Source organism: Paroedura picta, chromosome 9 (assembly GCF_049243985.1).
Source record: "Paroedura picta isolate Pp20150507F chromosome 9, Ppicta_v3.0, whole genome shotgun sequence".
Taxonomy (NCBI): Eukaryota; Metazoa; Chordata; class Lepidosauria; order Squamata; family Gekkonidae; genus Paroedura; species Paroedura picta.
In genome coordinates, this window is record NC_135377.1 from 32,304,720 (window position 1) to 32,331,790 (window position 27,071).

The 27,071-nt window shown below is 40.0% G+C and overlaps 1 protein-coding gene across 1 annotated transcript in view; it reads right to left on the reverse strand.

Annotated features, from left to right (window-relative positions):
* C9H8orf34 (chromosome 9 C8orf34 homolog) overlaps window positions 1–27,071 on the reverse strand; it is a 105,633-nt gene that overhangs the window by 72,624 nt on the left and 5,938 nt on the right. Inside the window, exons 2-5 of the mRNA XM_077352216.1 lie at window positions 12,177–12,324; window positions 10,934–11,065; window positions 8,170–8,298; window positions 676–704 (exon numbers count right to left, since the gene is read on the reverse strand). Coding sequence (XP_077208331.1) covers window positions 676–704; window positions 8,170–8,298; window positions 10,934–11,065; window positions 12,177–12,324 — 438 coding nt within the window. The remainder of the gene's footprint in view (window positions 1–675; window positions 705–8,169; window positions 8,299–10,933; window positions 11,066–12,176; window positions 12,325–27,071) is intronic.

A 27,071-nucleotide genomic window follows, 5' to 3' on the forward strand; every position in this document is an offset into this window, starting at 1 on the left:
TCAGCTGCACTAGCTCCAGATTGAAGACTGGATCAGGTTCAAGGTTTTGGTCTTCACCTATAAAGCCCTAACTGGTCTGGAAACAAAGTATCCACAGGACTATCTCTCCCACTATGTCCCCCCCCCCCCACCCAGAGCATTAAGATCTAGCGACCAAAACCTGTTTGGGATCCCTGGCCCTAAAGAAATAAAACTGGCTTCAGCCAGGTCCAAGGTGTTTTTGGTCCTGGCCCCAGCCTGGCAGAACACTCTACCTAGCAAGATCAGAGAGCCCTGCAGGACCTTAAGCTTATCCACAGGGCTTGCAAAACAGGACTCTTCCGCCAGGTCTATGGTTGAGGCCTAAAGATACCATCAAAATACTGTTGACCAAAATACAGTATGAGCATACAGAGTGATGTGGCAGTAAAGATAGCAAATGCAGTCTTGGCTGTATCAACAGAGGCATCATATCTAAATCACAAGCTGTCATAGTTCCACTGCATACCACATTGGTCAGACCGCACCTAGAGTATTGTGTGCAGTTCTGGAGGCCTCACTTCAAAAAGGGTGTGGACAAAATTGAGAGGGTTCAGAAAATAGCAATCATGTAAGCCACTCTGAGCCTGTAGGGAAGAGTAGCATATAAGTACAACAAATAAATAAATTAATAATAATGTTTACAACAATTCTCACCTTGTCTAGTTCATCAGAAATTGCAATGCCTATGAACCAAACAAAAACAGGATTAAAATCTGTTTGAAAATAAATCAATAAAAAAAATGTTCACACAATATATTCTACCTCTAACTCCATGAAATCTGTTCCATTAATTAGAAGTTATCAGACACAATGTTCTATAGCACAATTTTCAGATGGAGTTTAATGTCTTGCCAGGCAAATACCAATAAAATGTTTTCTGATTTAATGAATTTTCAAGTAAGCAACAAATTCCTTGGGAGGCACACAGCATCACTCTCCAAATCTGTCTGTGAATACTAGTTTTTTTGTTAACATTTTGACATTCCTGTATTGTGGGCCCTGGATGACCCTTCCAACTCTATGATTCACTGACACTTTGGGAGTAAATTCTCTATTAGTTTAATGAGTCATGCATATGCTCTTGGGGTTATTAGCTTTATCAAATGCAATAAAAAGTGTACTGAAAATCAGAAATATTGTTTGATGACTAATCAAACCTTTATGCAGCAACTACAAGAATTATCTCCTGAAATTTTAAAACAGTGTAGATTATTTAAAGCAGCAACATTAGTATTGCAAATGCTAAAAATAAGCATCAGCTGGATTTCACTTGAAAGTTGACTGCTTTTTTTCTTTTAGCAGTAAGAATATAACAATTGCTATTTAGGAAGATAGCTTTAAAAAAAAGACTTCCAGAGCAGAGGGACACCCTTTTAAATCTACTAAAGACCACAGGCTTACAAGGACATAGGTCAGCCTTTCTCAACCGTTTTACCATTGAGAAACTCCTGAAACATTCTTCTGAGAAACCCCAGAAGTACCACAATCATACAGAATAGGATTGGGAAGCATGGCCATGTACACACGCACCTGGGGCTCATCCCCTTCTCACCCACCCCCAGGCCTATCATTGGCCATTTTGGGTGGCATGGGTGGGTTGACATGACCATATATGGTCATATCACCCCAAAAATGTTTAACACATTTTAAAATATATACGAAGATTCATTAACTGACACCCATTCATGAAACCCTACGAAGGCTGTCAAGAAAACACAGGGTTTCATGAACCCCTGGTTGAGAAAGCCAAATATAGGTAATACTGTGCAACAACAATGTTAAAGACGATATGATTTAAATCAATGTTATTTCAAATTATTCCTTCTAGACAATATGAAATATTTTTCTGATCTCTTATGTGTGTCTTACCTGTTCTATGTAGTTGAAGTGACAATTTCATTAAATATTTTAAGAACATACTGTGAAGATATACTAGCAATTATACTTTCTATTGTTATTCTCTATATTAAAAAGAACAATACTGCACAAAAATTATTTTATGCATGTTATACAGATCTGTGTTATAAAGTAAATAAATCCTATGACTACTCATTGAACATTATCTATACACCATTTTCCTCAGGGGAAAAATGATCTAAATGTTTTGTTTGTATATGGATATGGATTATGCTCCCAGACCTTGCAGAAATAATTTGGGAAATGGCCTTCTTTCATGAAGAGTTAATGTCTAATGTCTATGTAGTAAATTCATACAGGCCTCCTCAGACTCCTACTCAGGTATATTGAATAGACATTTCTCCTAGGAAAATGTTCTTAGGATTGCCTGTTACAGAGTTACATTCTCATAAAATAATTTGGAAATACTTTTATTAGGAGCATTACTGTTAGATTTACAAGTGGTCATTGTACCTTGGGACACCCTTTGCAAGCTTTTGCTGAAACACTGGTTACAATTCCCACTGGTATTGTGGATGTCACTGTTATTCATGTTTTGATTATTTCCAACATGGGTTGTTCCAGTTATACTCTCTATAATGCATGATTGCCCTTAAAGGCAGTCAACAAGATTCAGCTAAAGCTGGCAGCAGCCAACCAATCTAAAGCACGTGACAGCTCCAAAAATACCAAAATGTACAATAAATATACTACTTTAGAAAATAGATAAAACTTTTCCACAGTTACTCACTTGAACAGATAAGTGTCTGTTCCACTTAATATGTCTGGTAAGGGCTTGGAGGAGGAGCTGGTCTCATGGCTTAAGTGCCACTCAGTGCTTAATGCCCACTCAGGGCAGCTGTCCCGCCCCTGAGTGCCTCTTCCAACTGGCTTGCCTGTTTGTCCAGCAGCCTTCCATCACCCATCCCTGACTATCCCTCCCACTTCCCTCCCAGGCTCGGAAGCTGCATATCGCGACTGCGTGAGAGCTGCCCCTGCTGGTGAATTCTTTGCCCAGGGGCCTCCAGTCTGCAGCCTTTCCAGGTCTTGGGGGGAGGGAGAGGCCATCCACAGAGTTCTTCCACCCCCACCCCCCAATCTAGCACCTGTTGTATTCCTGAATACAACAGGCTTTGCCCCTAGTTTAATAATAAAGCATAATATTCTTAAACTAATATCTCATTATTCACGAAAGCATTCTGGCAATCAACCAACAACTATACTATAGCAAATGGACAAAAACAATTGGTGTGGCAGGAATTTATGAGCTCCCTAAGCCACCACAGCCTAGATGTAGAGGTTAAGAGTGATGTGGTATAGTGGTTAAGAATGGCGGACTCTCATCTGGAGAACTAGGCTTTATTCCCCACTCCTCCATGTGCAGCCAGCTGGGTGACCTTGGGATAGTCACAATCCTCTTAGAGTTGTTCTCATTGAGCAGTTCTATCTGAGCTGTCTCAGCCTCACCTACCTTGGGTAAGCCACTTTGGGACTCATCTGGGTGGTGAAAAGCGGGGAATAAAAATCCCAGCTCTTTTATGAAATCCTTCCCCATCTGTTGTAAAGTTCAGCCCCAAAAACACTGTACTGCCGACAACCACCCATGCAGTGGGGGAAGCCTTTCCAGAGCTGCAGTTCTGTCTACAAGTCCTAGTCTAGCTAAGGATATGGTATGACGAACTACATCTATCAGTAACCAGGCACACCCAATCACTCCCCCACACTACATAAATCTCAGTCTGGAACTCATAGCACCAACACTTCAGGGACAAAGCAAGTATTGTTGCAACCTGTCTTTCTGTAACATGTTGTTTTGTCTATAACCATCACAGATGGCTCACCTCTCCAGCCACATGCCATGTTAGCTATATAAAATAGTCATTCTTTTAGAAGTTCAATCTTAGAAGTAAAATGTAAATATATAATTATTCCATTCTAATTATTCCCACAAAACAAAATGTTTAGTATGTTCTTAAAAGCCTTTAAAATCTATCTACATATTGACCTTTTTAAAAGTCTAGATGACCTCTTTCTATTGACTTTTATGCTGGAGCAGGGGGAAAGCTTTGTGTAGTACAGAGTAGAGTAATTAACATTTTATGACCAGATCAATATATGAAAAAATGCCAGTCATTAATGGAAATGTTTTTCACTCTGAGTTTACTAAGCACATACATATTGAACAAAATATACTTTGCTTCCAGGAGCTAATCTGTTTTTAATCCTGTAGGATTAATTTAGCAGCAAAAGTACATCCCTCCAACTCTAATTGTGTGGGTGTTTGCAAAAGCCAGAAACTGTAAAGACTTAATTTAGCTCACTGTTCATTTTATGTCTGCTCACTAGGACTAAGAATAGGAGGGAGAACCACATTGTGCTTTTTAAAAACTGTATGTAAAACGGTGCACTTGCTTCTTTGCAAATTTTAACATATCAGAATAATGTTTAATTTTCATCCACACTGTCTACAATTCTGAAAAAGGAATGGATATATTCCCTTCTCCACGCAAATAACAAAGTAACACATAACCACAATCGTCCTGTATCACCACAGAATAACAGTTTAGAAATGTGAAGCCCACCCCCCCCCCAACTCAGAAAAACAATGTTTTTTTTACAGAGGTCTTTCCCAGTTTAAAAACATTTTGATTCCTAGGAAAATTTTCTTCTCAAGATGCTTATGCACTCAAAATGTATAACACGAAAAAGTCCAAGGGCTCGTTTTCAATTTCTTCCATGAAAAAACAAGGAAAATTACCATTCTTTTATGGAACTTGTAATTACTGACATGTTTAATACTTTCTGCCTGTTGATTTTGTATATTCCAGTAAAGGTATTCTGATCTGATCTGATCAAGTAAATTTTGAGAAGACCTAAAAAATTTCCTTTTGTGTGTGTGTGTTCTTGTTGTTCAGATAAAACCCTACAGGTGAAGTCCTAATAGATCAAAAGTTCAACTGAAACTTGTGATAAGATCAGAACTTTTATTGCTCTGTCTCATCTTTTACTTAATTCTATGTGTTTAGTTAGTACATTTTTATCCTATACATTATCTCACTACAACACTGTGAGGTAGATTAAACTGAGTGTAAATGATTAACTGGCCCAAGGGCAGAGTACTTCTTGACAGAGTGTGAATCTGAATCTGGGTCTCTTACAGTCCATTCCTAAGCAGAGCTATACACTACTATCTTAGCCAGATTCTTCTGTGACTCCTTAACCACTACAATGCACTGGCTCTCAGCATGGTCAATTCCTAGGGGCTTTTTGCACGCCTTCAAAATCGCACAATGGTTGCCAATTGGAAACACTATTGATTTGCCATAATGCACGACGTCGTAGACAATCTGCCACACACCTGAAACCAATCTGCAAAAAGCGCTTCCTTGTAGCGCTTTCAGGGGAATCCCAAAAAGTGGATTCACCCTCCGGAAAGCGCTACACTCTTGCAACCAATCTGCAACACTAGCGAAAAAGACCTGTGCGTTAACATTGTTGCGGTTTCTTCAAAGTCCCTCCTCCTGAGCCTGTCCTCCAAACTTCCGGCGAAGCGATCGCCATTTTTTTTTCTCCGAGCGAGCGGGGATAAACGCACCAGTGAGCCTCTTTCTGTTTAGAGGCTTCCCTGGCTTCAGTCCTTCACCTTTAGTCACTAAGCACAAACCACATAAAAGCCCGTTTGCTGAAATAAAGTCCCTTTATTTTTTACACATTAATTCAGCCGAAAATCGGGCCCGTGAGGGGGGGGGATTTTTTTTTTTATCACTCGAGGCAGTGTGGCAACGATCATACGATCAAACGACAGCTCACATTAGGCAGCTGGATGGGTCTCTCCGTTGCAACGAATCTACACAGATTCGTTACAATGGGTCTGTTTTTTTTTTTTTAAACCTTTCTTAAAGGGAAAGGGGCTGTTTGGGAGCATGCTAACGGCTGCCCATTGGCTGCTTGACAGCCAGGGGCGGGACGAGCTTGGCAATAGCGCTTCCTTTTCTGCCGAGACCGGAAGCTGTGGGAAACGCTACAAAACGCAACTGGATTCCACTACAAAGGCAGGTATGCATAACGACGAATTCCACTATTTTAAATGGCGATTTTTCATTCAGTGACCAATTTGCAACAAAGATCCCGGTGCGTAAAGCCCCTTAGTTTGTAGTATTTTCTTATTTTCCAGTTTCCAGTCCACATCCTTTAAAAGAAGAAAGGTTTGTATACCCTGCTTTTCACTACCTGAAGGAGTCTTAAAGTGGCTTACAATTGCCTTTCTTTTCTCTCCCCACAACAGACACTCTGTAGGGTAGGTGAAGCTGAGACTGTTACCGTACTAGCGATATAGTTTAGATTTAATGGTTAGCCTTTTTTGTCTTTTAAAATTGTTTTTTCAGGCACAGTCCCAAATTGCCCACATACTTGTCCCACAGTAAAAGAATCCCCAGAAAACGTGATTTCAACTTTTCTAATGCAGAGCAGTGTTATAACACTATAACCCAGGATTGGTTTCTAAAAATTGCATTCAGGACACTTTGGGGGGAAGGGGGGAGAATGGTGGGATTAAGGGGCGCAATGAAAACAAAGCTGCAAGCAGGCACCATTTTCCAAAAAAAGGGGGAGGGAGCAAAGGATGATAAGAGGCTGCCTCCATTGGACTCACTACATGTTGTGAATTTCAGCCTGGGAAATTAGGGGAGGAAAGCCCAAATGCAGAAATGCTAGAGTCAACTCACAGCATCCAAAGGAAATCCAAAGCAAGGCTAAAACAAGATATGCCTCCTAATGTGGAAACAGTCTGAGAAAGCTATGGAACTGCTCTGTGAGAACAGTCCTAACAGGACTGCAACTAGCCCAAGGTCACCCAGGTAGCTACATGTGGAGGAGTGGGGAATCAAACCCAGCTCTCCATATTAGAACCTGCCACTCTTAACCATCACACTAAGTTGCCTACACACTAGTCACATTCTGCTATGATCTATCACATTGATTTCACTGATATATGTCTTGTAGATCCTGGTATACCCAACTTTACCTGATTCAACTACTCTTGCTCATGCCAGGATCTGCCCCAATAAACCCCATGGAAGAATTCAGATATGCTATCCACTGTAACCTGGGAATAAATTAGAGAGGGCTCATGTATCAGAAGTCCTCCACCGAAGGAAATGATGTTCTGAATCTGTACTGTGCTGATAAAAGTACATGTTTTTATCACAAGGATTACAAAAAAGCTTTTTTTATTTGGCAAGGTTAAAAACAATTTTTTGTTAGAAAAAAAACAATTATACATCTCACTTGTATATGCAATCTTAAGATCTTCCCAAAATGAAATTATTTCAATTTTTGCCATGGTTTTAAAGTGATCCTAGGCCCACTTTATTACCAAGTGTACAGGACAAATGCTATATTAAAATTTTCTTTTGTTGGGTTTGATATGTATTTAAGCGTATACAAATTCCCATACAGATTTGTATTGCACTAAAAAATAAGAGATCTATGCTGATGCACTATTCTAAATTGCCAGCAGATGGCCACAAATGAGCCAATGATTCTGTCCACCGCAGACAATGTTTCTTGACACTGCAGCTGGGATCATTTTTCTTTCATACATTTGGCATGTATGAGATATATGATACCATTGACTTAGTGCTGGTTTATTTTACACAGTTGCTATTTCACCAAAAATCTGTCCAAAGATTGCTTACATTGTAGTATTGGGGAAATACTTCTGAAAACATAGTGCAATATACCATTGTGTTGTAAACAATTGCAACAGTCCACAGCAATGGCTTTCTGCCATTGTTTGGGATTTAGCAAGCAATAGCTTAAATCCAGCAATGCACAAACAGAAACATAAATGGATTTACCTCAGTTCCACGTGCACAAAATCTCATGCAACACCTTGTGCTTTCCTCCATATATTATAGGACCCAGAAAATGGTTGTACAAGCAGGAACACAAGTGGGAATACAATGCCTGGTTTAGCTCAACCCTTTTCTTGCATTTCCACTTGAGCAAGAGTTCTGGTACAAGAGAACATTTTCCTCTGAATCCAATTCAATGTCTTGATATGTGTCTCAAACAGCTCCTAGGAGTACTCATAATAATCCTTAAGTTTTCCATGCCTTCCTTAAAGTGTAGATTTCTCTATTTGTGCTGAACTACCTTCTGTGGCATTATTTCTTATTTGCACTGGTGTAAGTAATTAGTATGCTGTTAACATGAACAAGACATTCCAGCATTCTAGATAATTCAACTCACTTCGAGAAAGATTCTCCAGGGCTTTGCCCAGCTTCTTACTTTCTTGAAGGATATGATTTAATTCATCAAAATCATGACTCTCTGATTTTGTTCTCCAGTCCCATTTAGGATGTTCTACTGACCTTGGCACTAAAAAAAACCAAAACATCATTTTTACTTCATGTTTGAAAAATCTATACAACAGTAATAGTCTGTACAAATGAATAATACTGCTGACATTATGTAATGCATCAGACAATTCTCCAATTAACATTTTCCTGGAAACTCCTACAAAGAAAAAGGTCAGGATGCATTAAGTGAGATTAAATTAAAACTTAGCACTGATACAAAACCAACACTGCCCTCTCCATTTCCTTACAACCAAGTATCCCATCCCTCCAGATCCTATAAAGAGGACCATAAGAAGTGTAAAAGTAACTAGTCACCTCCTGATAGCACAAACCAATTGTATATCAAGATACAAATAAACAATGGGGCTAATCACTAATACAACCAGTATTATAAGGTTTTGGTTTCTGTGCTACTAGGGGCAAGCTTAACTACGGACAATTTTCCTGGACCTCCTTCTGGAGAACCACTGCCCCAACCATCCTGCAGCCTCCATCACTCATCACTATGCCTCCCATGTCATAGAAGCCCAGACAATCAGCTGTAGGGGCTGGTGAAGACAGAAAGGTGGCTATGGCAGGCTACTCAGGCCCAGGACAGCAAGGGATGGGACTGGATGTCTTCAACTCAGACAACCTTACAGATCATATTGGGGCGCCTCGCTCTAACGTCATTATCGCACTGCCAGGCCAAACTACCCCTGAAGAAGTGACAATAATGGCTGATCTAGCAATCAGTGCATGTTAGATGGAGTGTATGTATGCATTTGTGATGCAATTTTGAAGAAGTGTTTGCAACACACAATCAAACTTTAAGTGGTACAGTTACTGCATGAAGACTATACCGCTTCATGTTCACTGGCTTTCATAAGTTAAAAAGATTAGACTGTATATCCTATGGATATTTACTTGGAAGTATGTCCCATTGAACAAAGTAAAAATGACTTCTAAGTAAGCATGCATATGATTATACCACTCCTTATGTATAAGTACTTTGGATAAACTCTCTGAATAATATAGTGTTTAGACATATATCCTGTTTTCCTGCCTGTGATAACCCAAAACAGATTACAACATAGTTGTTTTCTCCTCTGCGATCTAGCCAGCTTGGTGTAGTGGTTAGGAGCAAAGACTTCTAATCTGGTGAGCCGGGTTTGATTCCCCCACTCGCAACCTCCGGCTCACCACAGCACTGATAAAGCTGTTCTGACCAGCAGTAATGTCAGGGCTCTCTCAGCCCCACTTACCTCACAGGGTGTCTGTTGTGGGGAAAGGAAAGGGAAGGCGATTGTAAGCTGCTTTGAGACTCCTTCAGGTAGAGAAAAGTAGCATATAATAACCAACTCCTGCTTCTTCTATAATACTCTGGAAATTCTGACAGTAATGAAAATTTATTTCATGCAATTTGAAGAGTGTTTTGGAGAGGCAAAATAGCAGGGAAGGAGAGAGAGGATGCTGGGCAGCAAATAGTTGTTAGTCCGTGGGTCCGTGGGTCTTTAAATTTTAAAGGGGCTAGAAACTCCACCAAATGGCAGATGCTGACTAATAGCTGATAGTCCCTATACAGGCCAGGTATTCTGCCACTGGAAATAATGGGACCATTATTTCTGATACCCACTACAGAGGCCAGATCCCCTCCATCAAAAATAATGGAGCCATTATTTGAGATACATAGACCTGGTCCCTCTACAACACTTAAGAAATAATGTCCCTATTAGTTCAACAGCCCATAGACCTGGCTTCTGTTCATTAGATTATCACATGTTAGTCAACATCAGCTGTCAGGCTTCTGTTTAAAGGGAGGAGAGATTCCAATTAAAAACTTTGGGGCAGAACCATCTTAATCTCTCCCTTTCACACTCTCCCTGTTTCATCAACCTTAGGAGGGACTTGTAAGAATGGTCCCAAATTTTCAGGACCCAAAAGGTTCCTGCAAACAATACCCTGGTATGATAATGAGAGTCCATAAGCTTACAGATAATGAAATACACGCCCTCCTCAAAACCTTGATCCAAGATTAACACAACATTGTTTGAAGTGCATACCCCTAGTGAGGATTAAAACATGGGCATCCTAGACTGTACTCTAACCATTATACCTTGCTCTGGCATATTTATTGTTTACACTCAAGATGAATGAAATTTGGGAACTCGAGCCACCTGGGAAGATCTGTTCAGCGTCCCTACACAACTTTTCAAAATCCCTGAGTTTGCCAGAAGTGCTGAGACAGAAATGATCTGGATCAGATAGGATAGACATGCTAAATCATTTGGCTTTCCTCCTTTCAAATACTTTCAAAACCCCAGAAAGAATTCCTTACCACTATTACACAGCCAGTAAAACCTGTGTTAGTGCTTTGATCTACAATAATATAAACCTTACAATTCTTATTTTAAAACTGAACCAGAATTCTGAACACTAATAGGAAGGAAAGCAAGATATAGTAAACAAAATAGCATATGACACACTAATATAAATTTTTAAAATAAATTCTACACACATGAAATCATATGTTCTATCCATAGCCCTTAATGGATACTCAACAATGAACCCAGATTATCTGATTCACTCATTTTAAATTTCAAAACAAATTCTACTGTGCTTTAGCTCTTAAGATCCACAAACAGCTTTAAAGAATTCATTCACTACTTCCTTACATGATTTGGATTCTGGTGAGGGAGGAGAAATGTTCGATACAGCAAGATCACTCTTGGATTTTTTAGGCTTTTTTGCATTTGTCTGCCAGGGTTTATCATAACTTCTGAAATCCCTTCTTGTTCCCTTGTTTTCTGTTGGGGGAAAAATTGTATTAGAACAGTTTCTGATTCTGAATTCTGATTCAGAAATAGCTGCCTTTTGATAGTTACATGTATAACAGACCTTGATAATAATATTCTCGGGCAAAGTAAACACTATAGTAAAACCCATTTCCACTTATGTTAGGTAGCCACAAATACTAGTGTTTTTCCCCCCATTTACAGAAATAATTACATGGTTTCTATTTGCTCAACCAAAGTTCTGGTTCTTTCTCTGCAACCAAGAAGCTATACATTAGGATAAAATAGCATAGGGACATGACAGAAATGTTAATAGTTTTAAACAATATGCACTGCACTTTAATTTCTAACTTTTCTTATACAGGGTTGTAATCATATTATTGAAAATAGACTTCAGTTCCCAGAGAGGCGGATGAAACCTTAATCAGTGCCTTGTGACAGTTTTGAGATGGATAAGAGCTGACAAAATTACACAATCCCAACAGAATGGAGGTTCTACTGATGTGAGGTAGGATTGACTATGAAGAGTTATCTTCTGTTCGGGATGGAAAAGCACTCGCCGTAAAGGAGCTGGAGGATGCTACTGGATTCAGGGCTCCTGTTGGATAAACAAATGAAGGCACTAGCTAGAAGTGCCTTTCAACAACTTTGACTTGTTAGCTACCTGCAACCTTTCAAGGGCAGAAAAGACCTGGCCATTGTTGTGCATGCCTGAATAACATCTTGATTAGACGAGTGCAACAAATTCCATGTGAAGCTGCCCAAAAGGAGTATTCAGAAGCTACAACTGGTACAGAGTATTGAGCCAGGATGCTGACTTGAGTGGCATGTATTGAAACTCAAGTCTTGGCTCATGTCCAGTGATTTCCTTTCTGTTTCTGTAGGTTCTATACAGCTTGGGACTACCATAACTTAAGAAGCCACTCAGCAAACAAGCAAAATAAGCAACAAGATTAGAGCTGTGACTGGCCCAAGGTTACCCAGCTGAACTCACGTGGAGTGGGAAATCAAACCCAGTTCTCCAGATTAGAGGCCACCACTCTTAATCACTACACCACACTGGCTTTCAAGTTGTAAGCAACTTGATGGCACTAAACACGGACACTATTATCATTTTACTCACCTGAAGTTTCACTTTCTGCCCACAGAGCAGCAGATCCAGACAATGTCCTCTGAAGCTGGCTACGACTCCCATGTTTAGATTGCAGATGGTCAATAAGAAATGGTATTGGATGGTCAGGTGTCTCTGTTATCAATTTGGTCATCAATTCCTTTAAAAGATAGAATTAAAGAAAAGTGAACAAGTACTCTACACAGTACTTATTTTCTCAACTAAAGACATGGAATTTCTAGAAAACGTAAAGCCATGGGGAAAATACCCCCCCCCCTATTATTGGGGGAGGTTGGACCCTCCCCCAATTTCCTCATTTTTTCCTGTTAAAAACGGGGAAATTGCCCATGGGGGAAAGGAGAAGGGGTGCTTTCCACATTTTCCCAGCCTTCATACCTCATCCCAGTAGAAAAATAGGTAAATCATATTGATCAGATTTCAGAATAGGCATTTATTTTTCCAGCCCATATTAAATTCAGTTTTGCTGACAAACTTCCAAGCACCTGCACATATATAGTATTACTATTTCTATTCAAACAACGTATATACTACGGAATTTGTTTGCACTAGAGCATTTGAAACAGTCACAAACACATTTACTTTTTTTGTTAAGGAAAATATTACAAGGAATGTGGTAGTATTTGAATTCATTCAAATTTCCCACAATAACTCTGGACCCCTGACATTGAATTGCAGAGTTCTGTGTGTCTGTTACACAACAGAGCTTTGGACTATGGCCAACAGGCTAAACAGACAACTTTGTCCATATGGAAACTGCCACACTGGATTTAAAAGTCCAGCTGTTGAGGCAGAAGGTAATTTATAAGACAGATTAATATACAGCAAAATGAACCTTGGAAACTGGGAGAGGCACTCTGGATTTTGTGGACTCCAGGTGTATACGTGTACAAGATAAATGGCAACACAAGGGTGTTCATTAATCTTTGCCACCTCATTTCCACTGTGCTGAAAGGAACAAATAAAAACCAGTCTGGTTGCTGTATTGATCCCTAAGTTAGCTGGCTACTAATTACTATTCTGCTCAATCTTTTAATTTTGTTCTACAAGTTGAAAATAAATCCAGTTTTTACTCTTCACTAGTCTTGAAAGAGTATGAGTGCGTGAATGTGTTCTCAATTCTTCCATGCTTCTTGCTGTCTTTGTGTCCCAATTTAAACCTTCTTTTCCAATATCAACATTCAAGTGTACAATCTACTAAATTAGTCACAAGAAGTAATAACATCAAATAACAGTAATCACACTGCCTAACTTATATAGAACACATTTATATATTAGAAGAGAAAAGCTGTTTTTTTGTACCCCGCTTTTTACAACTCAAAGGAGTCAGAAATATCAAGTATCAATAAACCTTTATTGGTATATAAGATCATCATATGTTAGGATACAGAGTGTATAACAGATATACAAATTAAATTTAAAACTCAGCAGCTTCACTTAGCACAAACTCACTATCCCCAGTAACCATAAAACTCCAAACAATTATGCTTTCTCTCACTTGCTGTTAGAAAACAGAATGCCCAAATCCTTAGTAGTACAAGATTATGCCCTTTTTCAGAACACAATGGTTAAGAATTCTGCTACAAGGTCCATTACTACAGAGGATGTATCCACTAATACCATGAGCAGATGACTTGTTACGTCTGCAAGAGAGGGCCTAACAAGGAAGAACGTCGTTTATTTTTTTTAAAAAGGGGAAAGAGAAGAGTATGTGAGAAAGGAATTCAGGTCCACAAACACGGCTAGTACACAAACTTCGGTCATACGGAATGTTTTGGTATCTCCCAAACAATACTGCTGATGGAAAAACATTCATCCTAGCCAGTATGAAAGCCCAGCAATGAAAAGGGTTTAATAAATTGGCAAAGTACTGGGCCATAAATTTCTCAGGAAAAGGGAGGCCAAAGAAAGGAGAACAAATCTGGCTGGCTCCAGCACTGATGATTTCTCAAAGGAGTCTCAAAACAGTTTACAATTGCCTGCTCTTCCTCTCCCCACAATAGATGCCCTATGAGATAAGTGAGGCTGAGAGAGCTTTGAGAAAGGTCACTCAGCTGGCTGCGTGTGGAGGAACAGGGAATCAAACCCAGTTCTCCAGATTAGAGGCTGCTGCTCTTAACCACTACGCCAAGACAGCTATATTAAAACATATTCATACAATATTCTGCATCACCTTGGCTGGCACTGCATGGGACAAAGAAATGTCTCTTTCGGTTTACTCAACATTCTGGAGACATGGAAAGAGCAAAAGAAATTCTTATACCTTCTGAGTTTCTCTCCCATGATTTCTTTGCATGCTGAAGAACTCAGGGATGAATGGAACCTACCACCCAACATAGTGAGACACAGCTCTAATTCCTGCTTCTGCTTTTTCTCATTATAGTTTATGGTCACTACTAGTCATTTTTGTGTAGAACTCGGCACTTCTTATTTAATTGCATCTTATTTATTTATTTATTTAGATTTCTATACCGCCCATTTCTTTGCAGCTCTGGGCAGTTTACACTGAACATTTATATAACTTACATGGAACATTATACAGACTATAACATCAAAACAACTTTCAATAAAACATCAAAAGATTACATCAAAAGATTACAAAACCACATTTATAATATAAATAACAATTAACAGTAAGTTCTCATTCACCTACTTTTCCAATGTGTTCAGTTCATGTTGAACTCTATCTTCTGAGGTGTTCGCTACTTCTCCCAATTTGGTGTTATGTGCTAATTTAACAAGGAGTCCCCATACTCCCTCATCCAGATAATTGACAAAAATGTTGAAAAGAACTGGAGCCAGTACTGAGCCCTGTGGCACTCCACTGTTCACTGTCCTCCACTCTAATGAAATGCTATTGACAACCACTCTTTGCATGCAGTTTTCTAACCAGTTCCCTATCCACCTATCTGAAAATCCAGTTTACCCAATCAGAACATCATGGAGAACCTTGTCAAAAACCTCACTCAAAGCTCTTCACTAGGTCAAAGAAGGAAATCAGGTTGGTCTGGCTGGACCTGTTGCAGACAAATCTATGCTGACTTCCCCGGATCAACAAATTGTTCTCCAGATCATCCATTTTAAAATCTGCTCTATTATCTTCCCTGTAATTGAGATCAGACTGGCCTGTAGATTCATGGGTGCATTTCTTATCACTTAATTGCACAATACTCTAGGATTCAAACTGAATGTGCAAACTGTCTACTTTCACAATTATTGTATTTGAGATGACAGATAATATGAAAGCCTGAGATACTCATTTCATTCATGCAAATTATCTTTGGATGCTGTCATCACTGAATGATGAAGCTCCTAGGAGATTATAGTTCATAATAGATAATGCAATTTTAAATGAGATACTACTGTCAAACTGTATAAAGCAAATTATTTATATTTTACTATAAGATTTGCATTGGATATTCATTAACTGTTCATGCAAGTCAATAATCTAGTCTGACTGTGATTGTTCTTTATTAAACACAAATTAAATTGTCTTGGAGCCTTTTAAATATATCAAATCACAATTAGCTATATCTAAGTGTGTATAGCAGACCATTAACTTAAGTAATGTTCCATCTTGCTAAACAACTGTCAATAGATGGCTTCAGATCTATCACACTTCCCCCCCCCACCATTTTGTATACTTGATACCCTGATAAAGATGTTCAGATTAGTGAAGTTAATGTTTTGCTATTTAATTAATTTCTCCAGGCAACAGTATTAATATTATTTCTGTCCAAATAATATACTTGTTTTCTTCACGTGATTTCTATTTTCAACTGTTATTTTTACTATTTCTCAGAATGCAAAAACTAAGATATAATGTAAGATACAATGTGGCTATAGTTCTCTCTTACACTCTGGTATTGAGTATATTCACAACTTAAAGGTAAAGGTAAAGGTATCCCTTGTGCAAGCACCGAGTCATGTCTGACCCTTGGGGTGACGCCCTCTAGCGTTTTCATGGCAGACTCAATACGGGGTGGTTTGCCAGTGCCTTCCCCAGTCATTACCGTTTACCCCCCAGCAAGCTGGGTACTCATTTTACCGACCTCGGAAGGATGGAAGGCTGAGTCAACCTTGAGCCGGCTGCTGGGATTGAACTCCCAACCTCATGGGCAGACAGCTTCAGGCAGCATATCGCTGCCTTACCACTCTGCGCCACAAGAGGCTCATATTCACAACTTAGCATGTAGAAAATGAGCTATTGGATACTCACTATGAAGGGTCCTTCTCCTCTGAATTACGGAGGGCATCTTGAGGGGTGATTCCCACTGTCCTGGCTGGAACAACCTTTTACCTCTTCCTGTCTGTGTTGTGGGAGTCACCCACCTTCTCAATTCTGGTAATGCCCAAAAGTAGTTAAAAAGTTTATCCCTCACTCCAAATGTAATAGATTCAAATGAGTAGCCATGTTGGTCTGAAGTAGCACAATAAAATCAAAGTCCAGTGGCACCTTTAAGACCAACAAAGATTTATTCAAGGACTGAGCTTTCGAGTGCAAGCACTCTTCATTAGACTAAGAACTGACCATCATAACAGTAGGAATATATAAGCAATAGTCAATCCTGTTACATTAGTAAACTGTGTCACAGCATCCAAACACAGCCACACGTGGCTTATATATTCCTACAATTATGATGGTCAGTTCTTAGTGCTTTGAAAATTGAGATATCAAGTTGCAGTAGTGAGGGATAGGAGACAGTAGGAAGAAAGGGAAAGGAGCGCAAAGAAGAGGTAGCGTATACAGAGGAGGAACTGTTCTCCCAGTTGAGGTAGGAACCGAACTGGGAAGGCAGGTGACTCCTATGGCACAGACAGGAAGAGGGGAAAAGTTGTTTATGCCTCCCTGAAAGGTTGGTGAAAATCACCCACAAAAAAGTACTCTGCCTCCACCAGGCATTTGTTTGGGGCCAATGAACATCAAGATGACTAAGCAAACTGGCCTCCTTCTACATGGATCCTGCCTGAACCTGAAGATTGCAACAAATCGTTTGGCAAAATAGCTATGATCCTTTAAAAAAAAAGGATGATTTTATTATTATACAATTTAGTCTATTTAAATTACAGATAAATGTAATTTTATCATGCTATTGATTTTATTATGCAGTAATGTTGAATGTTGGAAGCTTCCCCAAGCTGGCATGCAGGGAGGGGCGGGATACAAACTGAAAGATAAAATAAATGTCAACATCTTCCTGCCCCCTATAATCTGGAGGATTATCTATCTTTTTCTGGCCAGCTTTTTAAAGTGCATGTATGAGAATCTGGGGATGCAGAATAGTAAGGTGTAGCCCAATCATCAGATCTCAGAAGCTAAGCCATATAGTATCTGGATGAGGGAGGACTCCACAGAGAAGGCAATGGTAAACCACGTTCACTTCTCGTTTGCTTTGAAATCCCTTGCTGGTCTTTCAATTGGTTGCAACTTGATGACATATCCATACGGATAGGAATCTGACAGACTCGAAATTGCGTCACCTAATTTCTGTAATTTTTCCTGTCTTCCAGACTTTTATCTGGCTTCCTGCCTACTTTTATAAACTAGGTCAGCACAACAGTATATAAATCTGGTTTTCTCTTGGTCCAGATCGAACTTTTTCTGACTCATTCCAGCCATGGTTCCTGGGAGCTACAATAGTTGGTCAAGAATTCAAACCTGACACAACAGTCTCAGCTGGATCTAAATCCTTATCCATGGTTCCTCTATATATTTGTGAAACAGCGTGGGGGGTGGAGCGTGTCCGGCTGTTCAAGTTGGAATACGGCCAATCAGTTAGCAACGCTGGCTGCACCCTGATTGGCCCTGCCCCTACAGCTCCCACCCTGGACGCTAGCCACGTTCCTTTCAGAAATGCCAGAGACAGAGAGAGACACATAGAACCCTGCCAGACTGAACACAAGCCCTCATTCCCTCCTATTGCTCCTGCTGCGAGGGAGGCAGAGAGAGACACAGAGAGAGCTGCTCCAAACTACTGACAGAGACACAGATAGAGCCACCCCTGCTGTGACAGAGGGAGAGAGAGAGAGACAGAGAGGCCCATTATGCACAGATGCCAAAACGGCGATTTCGGGTCACATGGAAGGGGGAAGAAGCGAAGCAAACCACTTATGCATGGGACAGGGCACAACGGCAGCAAAACCAAGAGTAACCGATTATGCATGCGGCGACCCCGGCAACTCTTCTGGTTGCGCCCCGGTCACCCCGGAAGCTGCACTTTCTTCCACGTTTTGCTAACGCGGCTTTTTCAGTGGAATGCACCGAATCTGTGGCTGGTTGCAGCCAGCTCTGTGCATTATCGGTGATTTTAGTCGCCGCCATTCCACCCTGAATGCTCGCTATCCCCCCCCCCGTGCATAATGGGCCAGAGAGCTGCCCCAAACTGCACACCAGCCCTCCTTCCCTCCTACAAACCAGCCCTAATTACCTGCTACCCCTTCTGCTGCGAAGCACACCAAGACACGCAGAGAGAGAGAGAGATCTGCACCTCCTGGTATCCCCTGGGTCCTAGCGCTTATTGCATTCCTGCTTGCAATGGGCTTTCTTGCTAATCTCTCAATATTTCTGAAACCTGAGAACTTTATTATTAACTGATTTATTTAGTGAAAAGGCACACATTTTCCACCTGGTAAATAACATGACCCATAACTATGCCTCAATCCATACATACCTCAAGGAATCAACTTTAGCTTTTTTCATAGAAAAAACAAAGCCTTTGTCCTCTAAAAGCAATGTTTTAGGGGAAATGGACACTAAGAAACTCCAAGAACTGCTGCAGACATAAAACTCTCAATCCCTTACTGAAGGGATTTGGAGCAAACCCTGGTAGAGTGTACTCCTTTCCTAGTAGGAGGCCACTAAGATTAGCACAACATTTTTTACTGATTCAGTTGTCCTCTGGGGGAAATCAGTTCTTTTCTGTCGCTGTACCACAACTACAGTATGACCTGGAGGCTATACAGTGAGCCAGTTCTCTATTGACTTTCATAAGGACTTGCAAAACAGAAACCTTTTTAGTGAATGGACTGCGATAACTTTTAGTTTCAATTTGCAGTTAGATGATTTATTGTTTTAGAAGCCATTTTGATAGGTGAGGTACAAACATTTGAAATAAATACATACTGTCAAATATATATGACTATAGACAAGGGATGGTAGCCAAATTATTTATCTACAAGTAATAAAGCCTGTTGCATTCTGTAATACAACGGGCACTAGCTCATGTTTTGGTGTATTAGACTCAGTTGGAAGCTGGCAACCTAATAAGAGGTATCTCTGTGCACAGCAGCCTTGACCCTAGTCAGATTTATGCACACCTAGATAAGTGTGGAATTCCAGAACATTAATGTACACCAATCTGGCATCCTTACCTTCTCTCTGCAAAGTTTTCTTGACCTGAAATAGGTCAGGGGGTGCTAGGTGGCTAGTTAGGTGGCTGCAGAGGCATTGCACACTTTTGAGGCACCACTTCCAAACCTCAAAGAATATTTCCAAACCAGGGGCAGCCAACCTCCAGGTGGGGCCTGGACATCTCCTGGAACTGCTACTCAGTTAATCTGGATTTCAGTAAAGCATTTGATAATATCCAAATTATATTATTGTTGACAAGTTGGTAAAATGCGGTATGGATCCTAATTCTGTCAGGTGGATCGATAACTGGTTGACAGATCATAACCAAAGGGTACTTGTTAATGGTTCAGCATCCTCTTGGAAAAGAGGGACAAGTGGAGTTCCCAGGGATCTGTGCTGGGGCCTGTGTTGTTCAACATATTTATAAATGATTTGGATTAGAGATTGGAGGGGATACTTAATAAATTTGCAAATAATACTAAAATGGGAGGGGTAGCAAACACAACCGAAGACAGAATCAGAATACAAGATGATCTTGATAGGCTTGAGAAGTGGGCATAGTGCAGGGGGTTGGACTAGATGACCCATGAGGTCCCTTCCAACTCTATTATTCTATGATTCTATGATTTGGACGGGGTTGTTGTACAGAAGAAACATTTAAGACTTCCTATGCAGGTTGTTGTGGAGTTGAAACACTTGAGGCCTACTTCACAGTGTTGTTGTGCAGATGAAACATGAGGCAAAAGAAACTCTGCAACAGCATCCTGTTTCATCTGCATAACAACCCTGTGTACAGAGTCACGGAGAAGAAATACACATAGCTTGACTGTGTCTTCCCTCTAGCAGTGAGGCCAGCCACATCAGTATTTTAAGCGAGAAGGGGCTTTTCTGTGTTAGGCAGAAGGAGAAAGCTTCCTCCCCCCGCCCAAGGAAACCACAAATACGTCCACAGACTCCTCTGCGTTGCTCTCGGAAATGCCTCCCTCACCTCAGTCAGGGGCTGTTAGAGGCTTCCTTCACAGCAGGGCTGAAGGGGGGGAGTTAGCTGCCAGGGGCCAGGGGCAGCTAACTCACCAGACAACGGGCTACTACGAACTGAAAGAACTGTAAGAACTGTGAGGAGACAGTCAGAGTTGGGACACACATGCTGATTGGGAGGCTGCTGCCAGGTTGTTGGGGGCGGGTGTGAGCAGGGTCGGGCCAATCATGACGCACACAGCTTGTTTTTATACCATGCTTTTCACTACTCAAGGGAGGCTTGTCTTCCCTCCCAAAACACAGGACCCTAACATAACAAACACAGTTTTGTAGGGCCTGCAAGACAGACCTCTTCCAAGGGGCTGATGGTTGAGGCCAGTTTGGACATATGAACAATAATGGGGCTCCCCCGCTGGAATCCAATAGCTCTTATTGCCTCCCCCACCACTGAGAAGAACTAGGGGGATATCAGCAATTGCTGATTAACTGTTTAAGTCATTTTAATTGTTTTAATGTTAACTGTTACTGCATTTTAAGAATGTTGTAAACCTCCCTGGCAATGCCTACAGGGCAGTCTAGAAATTTGATAATTAATTAATACATAGCGAAGGTAATGGAATGAATGAGGATCAGAAAACTGAAGCTCAACCCAGAAAAAACTAAGATGTTTATCATTACAGAGGCTGATCAAGGACTGAGGAATCTGTCTGTCCAAGAGCGGGTTGCCCATGTCCTGAAGGAGCTGGTTGCTAGCTTGGGAGTGCTGCTAGGGCCTCATAGCTGGGGTGAGGGAGGGTGCACCCATCAGCTGTTAGGCTGAAATGGCTGTGAGGCATTTAACCATTTTGTTTCACCCCAACTGGAACTGTGGGAAAGCAAAACCAATCAGTGAAATGGCTGCCAGCCATTTAAACCTAACAGCTTGGCAGGTTTAAATCGTTATGTACTTAAGAAACATTAACAGAGCAACTAAAAATGCTGAAAGAAATATAAAATTATTTGGGGTAATCAACCTGTGGTCCTCCAGATGTTCATGGACTACAATTCCCATGAGCCCCTGCCAGCGTTTGCTTTAACAAACAATTATTACCACAACTGTATTCATGGATGCAGGGAAAGCAGATCTAGTTCAAGCCTTTTCCTCCAAGGGCTATTTCCCCACAAAAACAAACAAAAATCTCAGTATCCCAGCAGGGTAAAAGCAGTCTGGAAAGTCTCTTCCTTTGAATTGCAGCTCCATCAGCTCCATTTTTTGTAAAAGCCAAAAAGAATGTTAGAAGGACCACAAAACTACACAGAACACCTAGGTCTGGGCTTAATAGGTGGCATCCCTGGCTTGCCTGCCTGAAATACAAACAAGCGTCACCATTTCAACATACCATGATTGGCTCTGATAATACCACTAGCAATATGGTTGGATCCAAAACATTTATTCGCTTGCATAGCCATTCAGATCCTGTAGCTGGCAAAAGATAAATTGCCTCATTTTTTTTCTACAGCTGCTAAACAGGCAACTGTTTCCAATAAAACCACTAAATTCATCCTGATTCTAAGTACACTTCAAATATCACATCCATCATACACAAAGCCTTAGAAGAATAACTTCCTTCCAGTCCCAGTCTCATTCAAAATAATAAAAAAGAAAAGAAACAATCTGATACGAGAAATGCTGGGTCTCTTTGGCCACTGGCATTGCTGCAGCAGACATAGCAAGGAAAGCTCCTGCTGTGTGCAGTTTTCTCCTGTGAGTGCAAAATGCTTCTTTAGATTACACTAATACACAAACATGCTACTATTATGTGCAGGAAATTAAATGATGAGAAAAAACTGTTTTAATACAAAAGTTATGTTAATAACTTTGTTTAAATTACACAGAAACAAGGTGTCTTTGTTAACCAAATAAAACTAAACACACTGATATGTTCTCCAGGCAAACCAATAATTACAGCCATGCCTAATTAAATTACTGTATCAGTTGACTTATACTTACTGATGATGAAATTTACTAAGTATAAACATTTACTTAAAACTCAGCCCAAATTAATCCAGAAGGTTTTACTCACAAGTCAACATTAATTAGATTGCAGTCCTACAAATTCATGCATACTTATTTGGCAATAAATCCCAATTAAATCAGTTGGATATATTTCTCAGTAAACATGGCAAGGATGGTACTGTTATAATAATCTATTTAAAGTGAGTTCTTTACTTAGCACATGGCTGGAATACACAGCCTTCATTACCATAAGGAGCAACTCTAACTTTAAACTATTACCCAAAAGCCAAAGCCTGTAGTCTTAGAGCGACAGAGAAATTCAACTTTAGAAGGAAGCAAGATATTATTTCACAGCAGCAACTCTACATTTGGCAAAACCATCTGTGATTTAACACAAAGTGGGAACATAAGGTGATATCATGGGTTGACATTTCTGAGGTAAAACCAGTACATGCACAGAGCATAAGTTTTTAAGAGTTAATTTATGTTGAGATTCTTTTGTTCCAGTGTTTTCCCCGTACACTTTCTCTGAGTATTATCTGACCCTTTGGTTTCCAAAAGACTGGTATACTCTTTCCAGTACCCAAACACCCTTCTCTTGGAATACCAGTACTCATCTTGAGTTTTTAACTGACTCCAAAGGCAGTTTCTAACCACAACAGATCATGTATCTCTGCAGTCTTTACAGCTATCACCATGTTTGATTGGGTAGGGAATTTTCTTCTCTCTCTTAAAGATCGATCCTCTTTTCCTGGCCTGAATGGGAGTTTCCATCTAACTACCTATTTGTCTTTGCTAAATCTCCCCAGTTTTCCTGTCTGTGTTAAACTGCTCTCTATCAAGGCTGAATTCTAAATGAAATCTCCTCCTCAGCATTCAGCTCTAAAGTTTTTCTCTGCTCAACTAATGCTAATCAATCAGATCTCTTAGAACAGCCTGACACTCAAGGCTTCCTGGCCCTGTGAAGAATTAACCCTCTACAGCAGGGGTAGTCAACCTGTGGTCCTCCAGATGTTCATGGACTACAATCCCCATGAGCAGCTGCCAGCAAATGCTGGCAGGGGCTCATGGGAATTGTAGTCCATGAACATCTGGAGGACCACAGGTTGACTACCCTGCTCTACAGTAATTTACCTGTTTGCACAGTACTTCTAACAGTTTAAAGATGCAGTGTGTCACACAAGGCTATTGATTTAGCAATCAGGAATTATTTCACGTAGGTTGCTAATCTAAATCTCAGTCATAACTCCCCCATTCCCAAAGGTAAGAAATATTGATTCTTCCTTAAGGATCAGATAGATAATAATTGTAAACTCAAATTCATCACATTAACATACTATCCCTTAATATGACTGCAACTGAGGCATTTGTTCAACAAAAGATGCATTATGACCCATAACAGCAAATGATATTGTCTTAATGATTGGTGGTACAATCATATGAGAATCATCCACAATGGCAGCACCCTTCACCACGAAGCCTCCTTACGCTTTGTTTGGGAAGAAGCAGAACAATGGAAGAAAACTAAGGGTGAGTTCACACAATAGCTTTTGTTTTTTTGCTGAGTGAACAGTCTCTCCTATCCTAGGCATAACCAAAAGAAAACTGTGAATCAAAATGTATGATAACAAACATAAGAAGAAATCCAGTACTCAAGATTATTCACTACATTATATAAAGTCCAACACAGACTGAGATCAGCTGAGGTTTCTCTGTGTGAAAAATATTACAACCAACAAATTCTTTATAAGTTCTCTGGAGCTCACATCATGGTGTTTGCCTCCTTATCAGAAGAGTGCTGTATTTCCCTGGAGAAAAATACACAATAATGTTACCATGACCAGCAAGAAAATTAGAATACTCTTGATGTTGGACTATTCAGTTGAAACTGTTCACTACTGGGTTTTTAAGGGCTGAATAGATTTAAGTATTTGGAGTGAAAGAGAATGGGAAAAATGTCACTTGAACTATGTCCAAATGTCCACTTTTTATATAATGCTGTTGGAAAAGAAAATGCGGTGTGTGGAAGAGGGGGGGGGGGTCCCAGAATATGACTGAGTCCGATGCTTCACATGGCAAGCATATCTGAGAAAATTAAATATGTAAACACAGAACTACTGTGGCAGGAAACAAACACACACAAAAAAAATGCCCCAAACCAAACCAGAAGCTAAATAGCACATTAACACAAGGCTATTGTCTACTAAAAATGTAGACTATCCAAACCATAGACATTGTCGGTATAAAACTATAATTTCTAACTATAATCTCTACTTACACTTCTTCTCCTAGCCTCAACTGTTTATGCTTCAGGCAACCATCAGTTCCTTTACTCTCCCCTTCCACTGCACTAGCTGTCTGATGTGCATATACCTGACTCTGGTCTTTCTCAGAAATTAGGCCCCAATGATCTGCTCCTCTCTCAGGAGATTACTTTTAAGAAGACTTCTGTGCTAAAGATCAGTTTTTGTCTGCACTCATCATGTTTTCTAGAGACAGAAAGAATAATTGAGTAAACTGAGATTCTCCAAGCCCCCTCTCTGTGCTCCCACCTTCAGAGATAAGGAAGAAGTGGCAACTAGATACCAGGCTACTTTGATGATGGCATCTCACCTTTGCAATGTCCTTCCACTTGAAGGTTGCCTAGCACCTACTTTCCTTTCAGCACCAGGACAAGCTTTTAACTTGTAGGTTTCATCCTTTTAAGCTGCTTTATGGGTCATTCCTAGTCTGAGTATTGTTTTAGACTGCTGTTTATGTGCTTTTATTTCATGGATTGCTTTTCTTGTTGATTTTATACCTTTTTACTCTATTTTTAATTGTCATAAGACACCTCCAGCAGGTCTGGAGATGCACATTTCCTACATAGAGAAACAAAGTGAAATAGTCTGCCTTAAAATTAAAACTGGTTGGTTCTGCTTCGATACTAAAGAAATGGCAACTGGCAATTTTCTCTCATGGAGGTGATTTTAGTGAAATCTGAGGTGATTCTTTCACCTCCAAAGTAGTCAGTTGAACTGCACAGGTCTGCTACTTACTACAATTTTATCTAATTTCTAGAATCTACAAAAATTAGCCCCAGCTTCAGCTATGCTATATATAATCTCAACCCATATATTCTCTTTCCAGGACTTCAACTGCAGCCAGTAATCAGCATATGATTAAAGATCTGGAAATTCTTCAGTTCCTTTGGTATCTGTCTTCAAGTACTAGTCATAGCCATCTCAAGAATTTGTTTGAGCATCTCATTGTTTTCACTTGACAAGTCAAATGACACCAATAATCCAAAGAACTGGAACAAACATAGCACTCAAAAACCTACTAAGCAATAAAACTTTCTCATGGCTAACAAACAATAACTGGTTTGCAACAGATTTACATCTTTGCATTTCAAGAAATATATATCTTCCACATATCCTCAAAAGGAAACCAGAAGCAATAAACTATATTTCTTGCTTCAGAGATCTTCTAATCCTATTCCCCATGAGTTTCAATAGGTTGCTTTCACAGTATCCAAAGTCACTTAATAGCTGTTATTGTTTAATTTTCAGATTTAACTAGTTTTCTTCAATACCATACTCCATTCTTCCTACAACCCTAAGAACCCTCTCTTGGGAATAAGGTGTATTGAACAGATCTGAGTACAATTCTGAATATACCTGCCCTGGATTGCTCTCTGAGTCACCTCTGCTGACTGCTACAAATATAGCTATCCTTTTGAGAATGAGGGTCAACATTTCATAAAGGAATGAAATCTCACCTTAGCAACTGCAACTGTAATAAGGAAGATGCATTAGTTACCTAAGTGAAGCTGCTACTTTACACACTATATTCACTCTGTTGAATTGTTGGAAATAGCAGGGGGTAGCAAAATACATAAACATGATGTTTGTTTCACTTTTTAAAACACAGTTAACTAGTGCTACTAGGAAGGATCCTACAAACATAGAACATAGGGCACTTTCAGAGATTTCCCTTCACCCCTTTTATCAGCAGTCCTTTGTGAACCTACCTGATGCTGGGTAGGAGGGGTGAGGATAAAATGCCAAAAACATGAGGGACAATAAGTATAGGGAATCAGGCAGTTCCCTCTGTCTCATCCACTGTGCTTTATAGGATTTAACTCACTGTTTAGATGTCTTTTATATACCAACCACAATAAAAATCATGCAGTATTCATTGGTCTCCAGAAAAACTAGGACCAGTCAGCCACAGTAAAGCATGACAAAGAGGGTTACCACTCAGAGATATCTGGCATAATGCGATAACCCTGTACAGATTATTATTTTGAACCATCTCCTAAGGCAAAAAGTTAGACATTTCCCTGTCAGTCTAAAATGTATCTAATTGAAGTTCACATTCCAATATCAGGCAATTTCTTGAGGATTTTCTAAGCACAAATTCATTCTAAATTACTCTATTATCTTTATCAAACCACATTTCTATTGCCAGGAGCCTGGATTATTCAGAGCTCTACATCAATGCAGCCTAAATTGGACTTTCCTACCATAGAACATGAAATTCAATAGATGTATTGTTTGCAGTTTGAAAACTGCTAATTTAA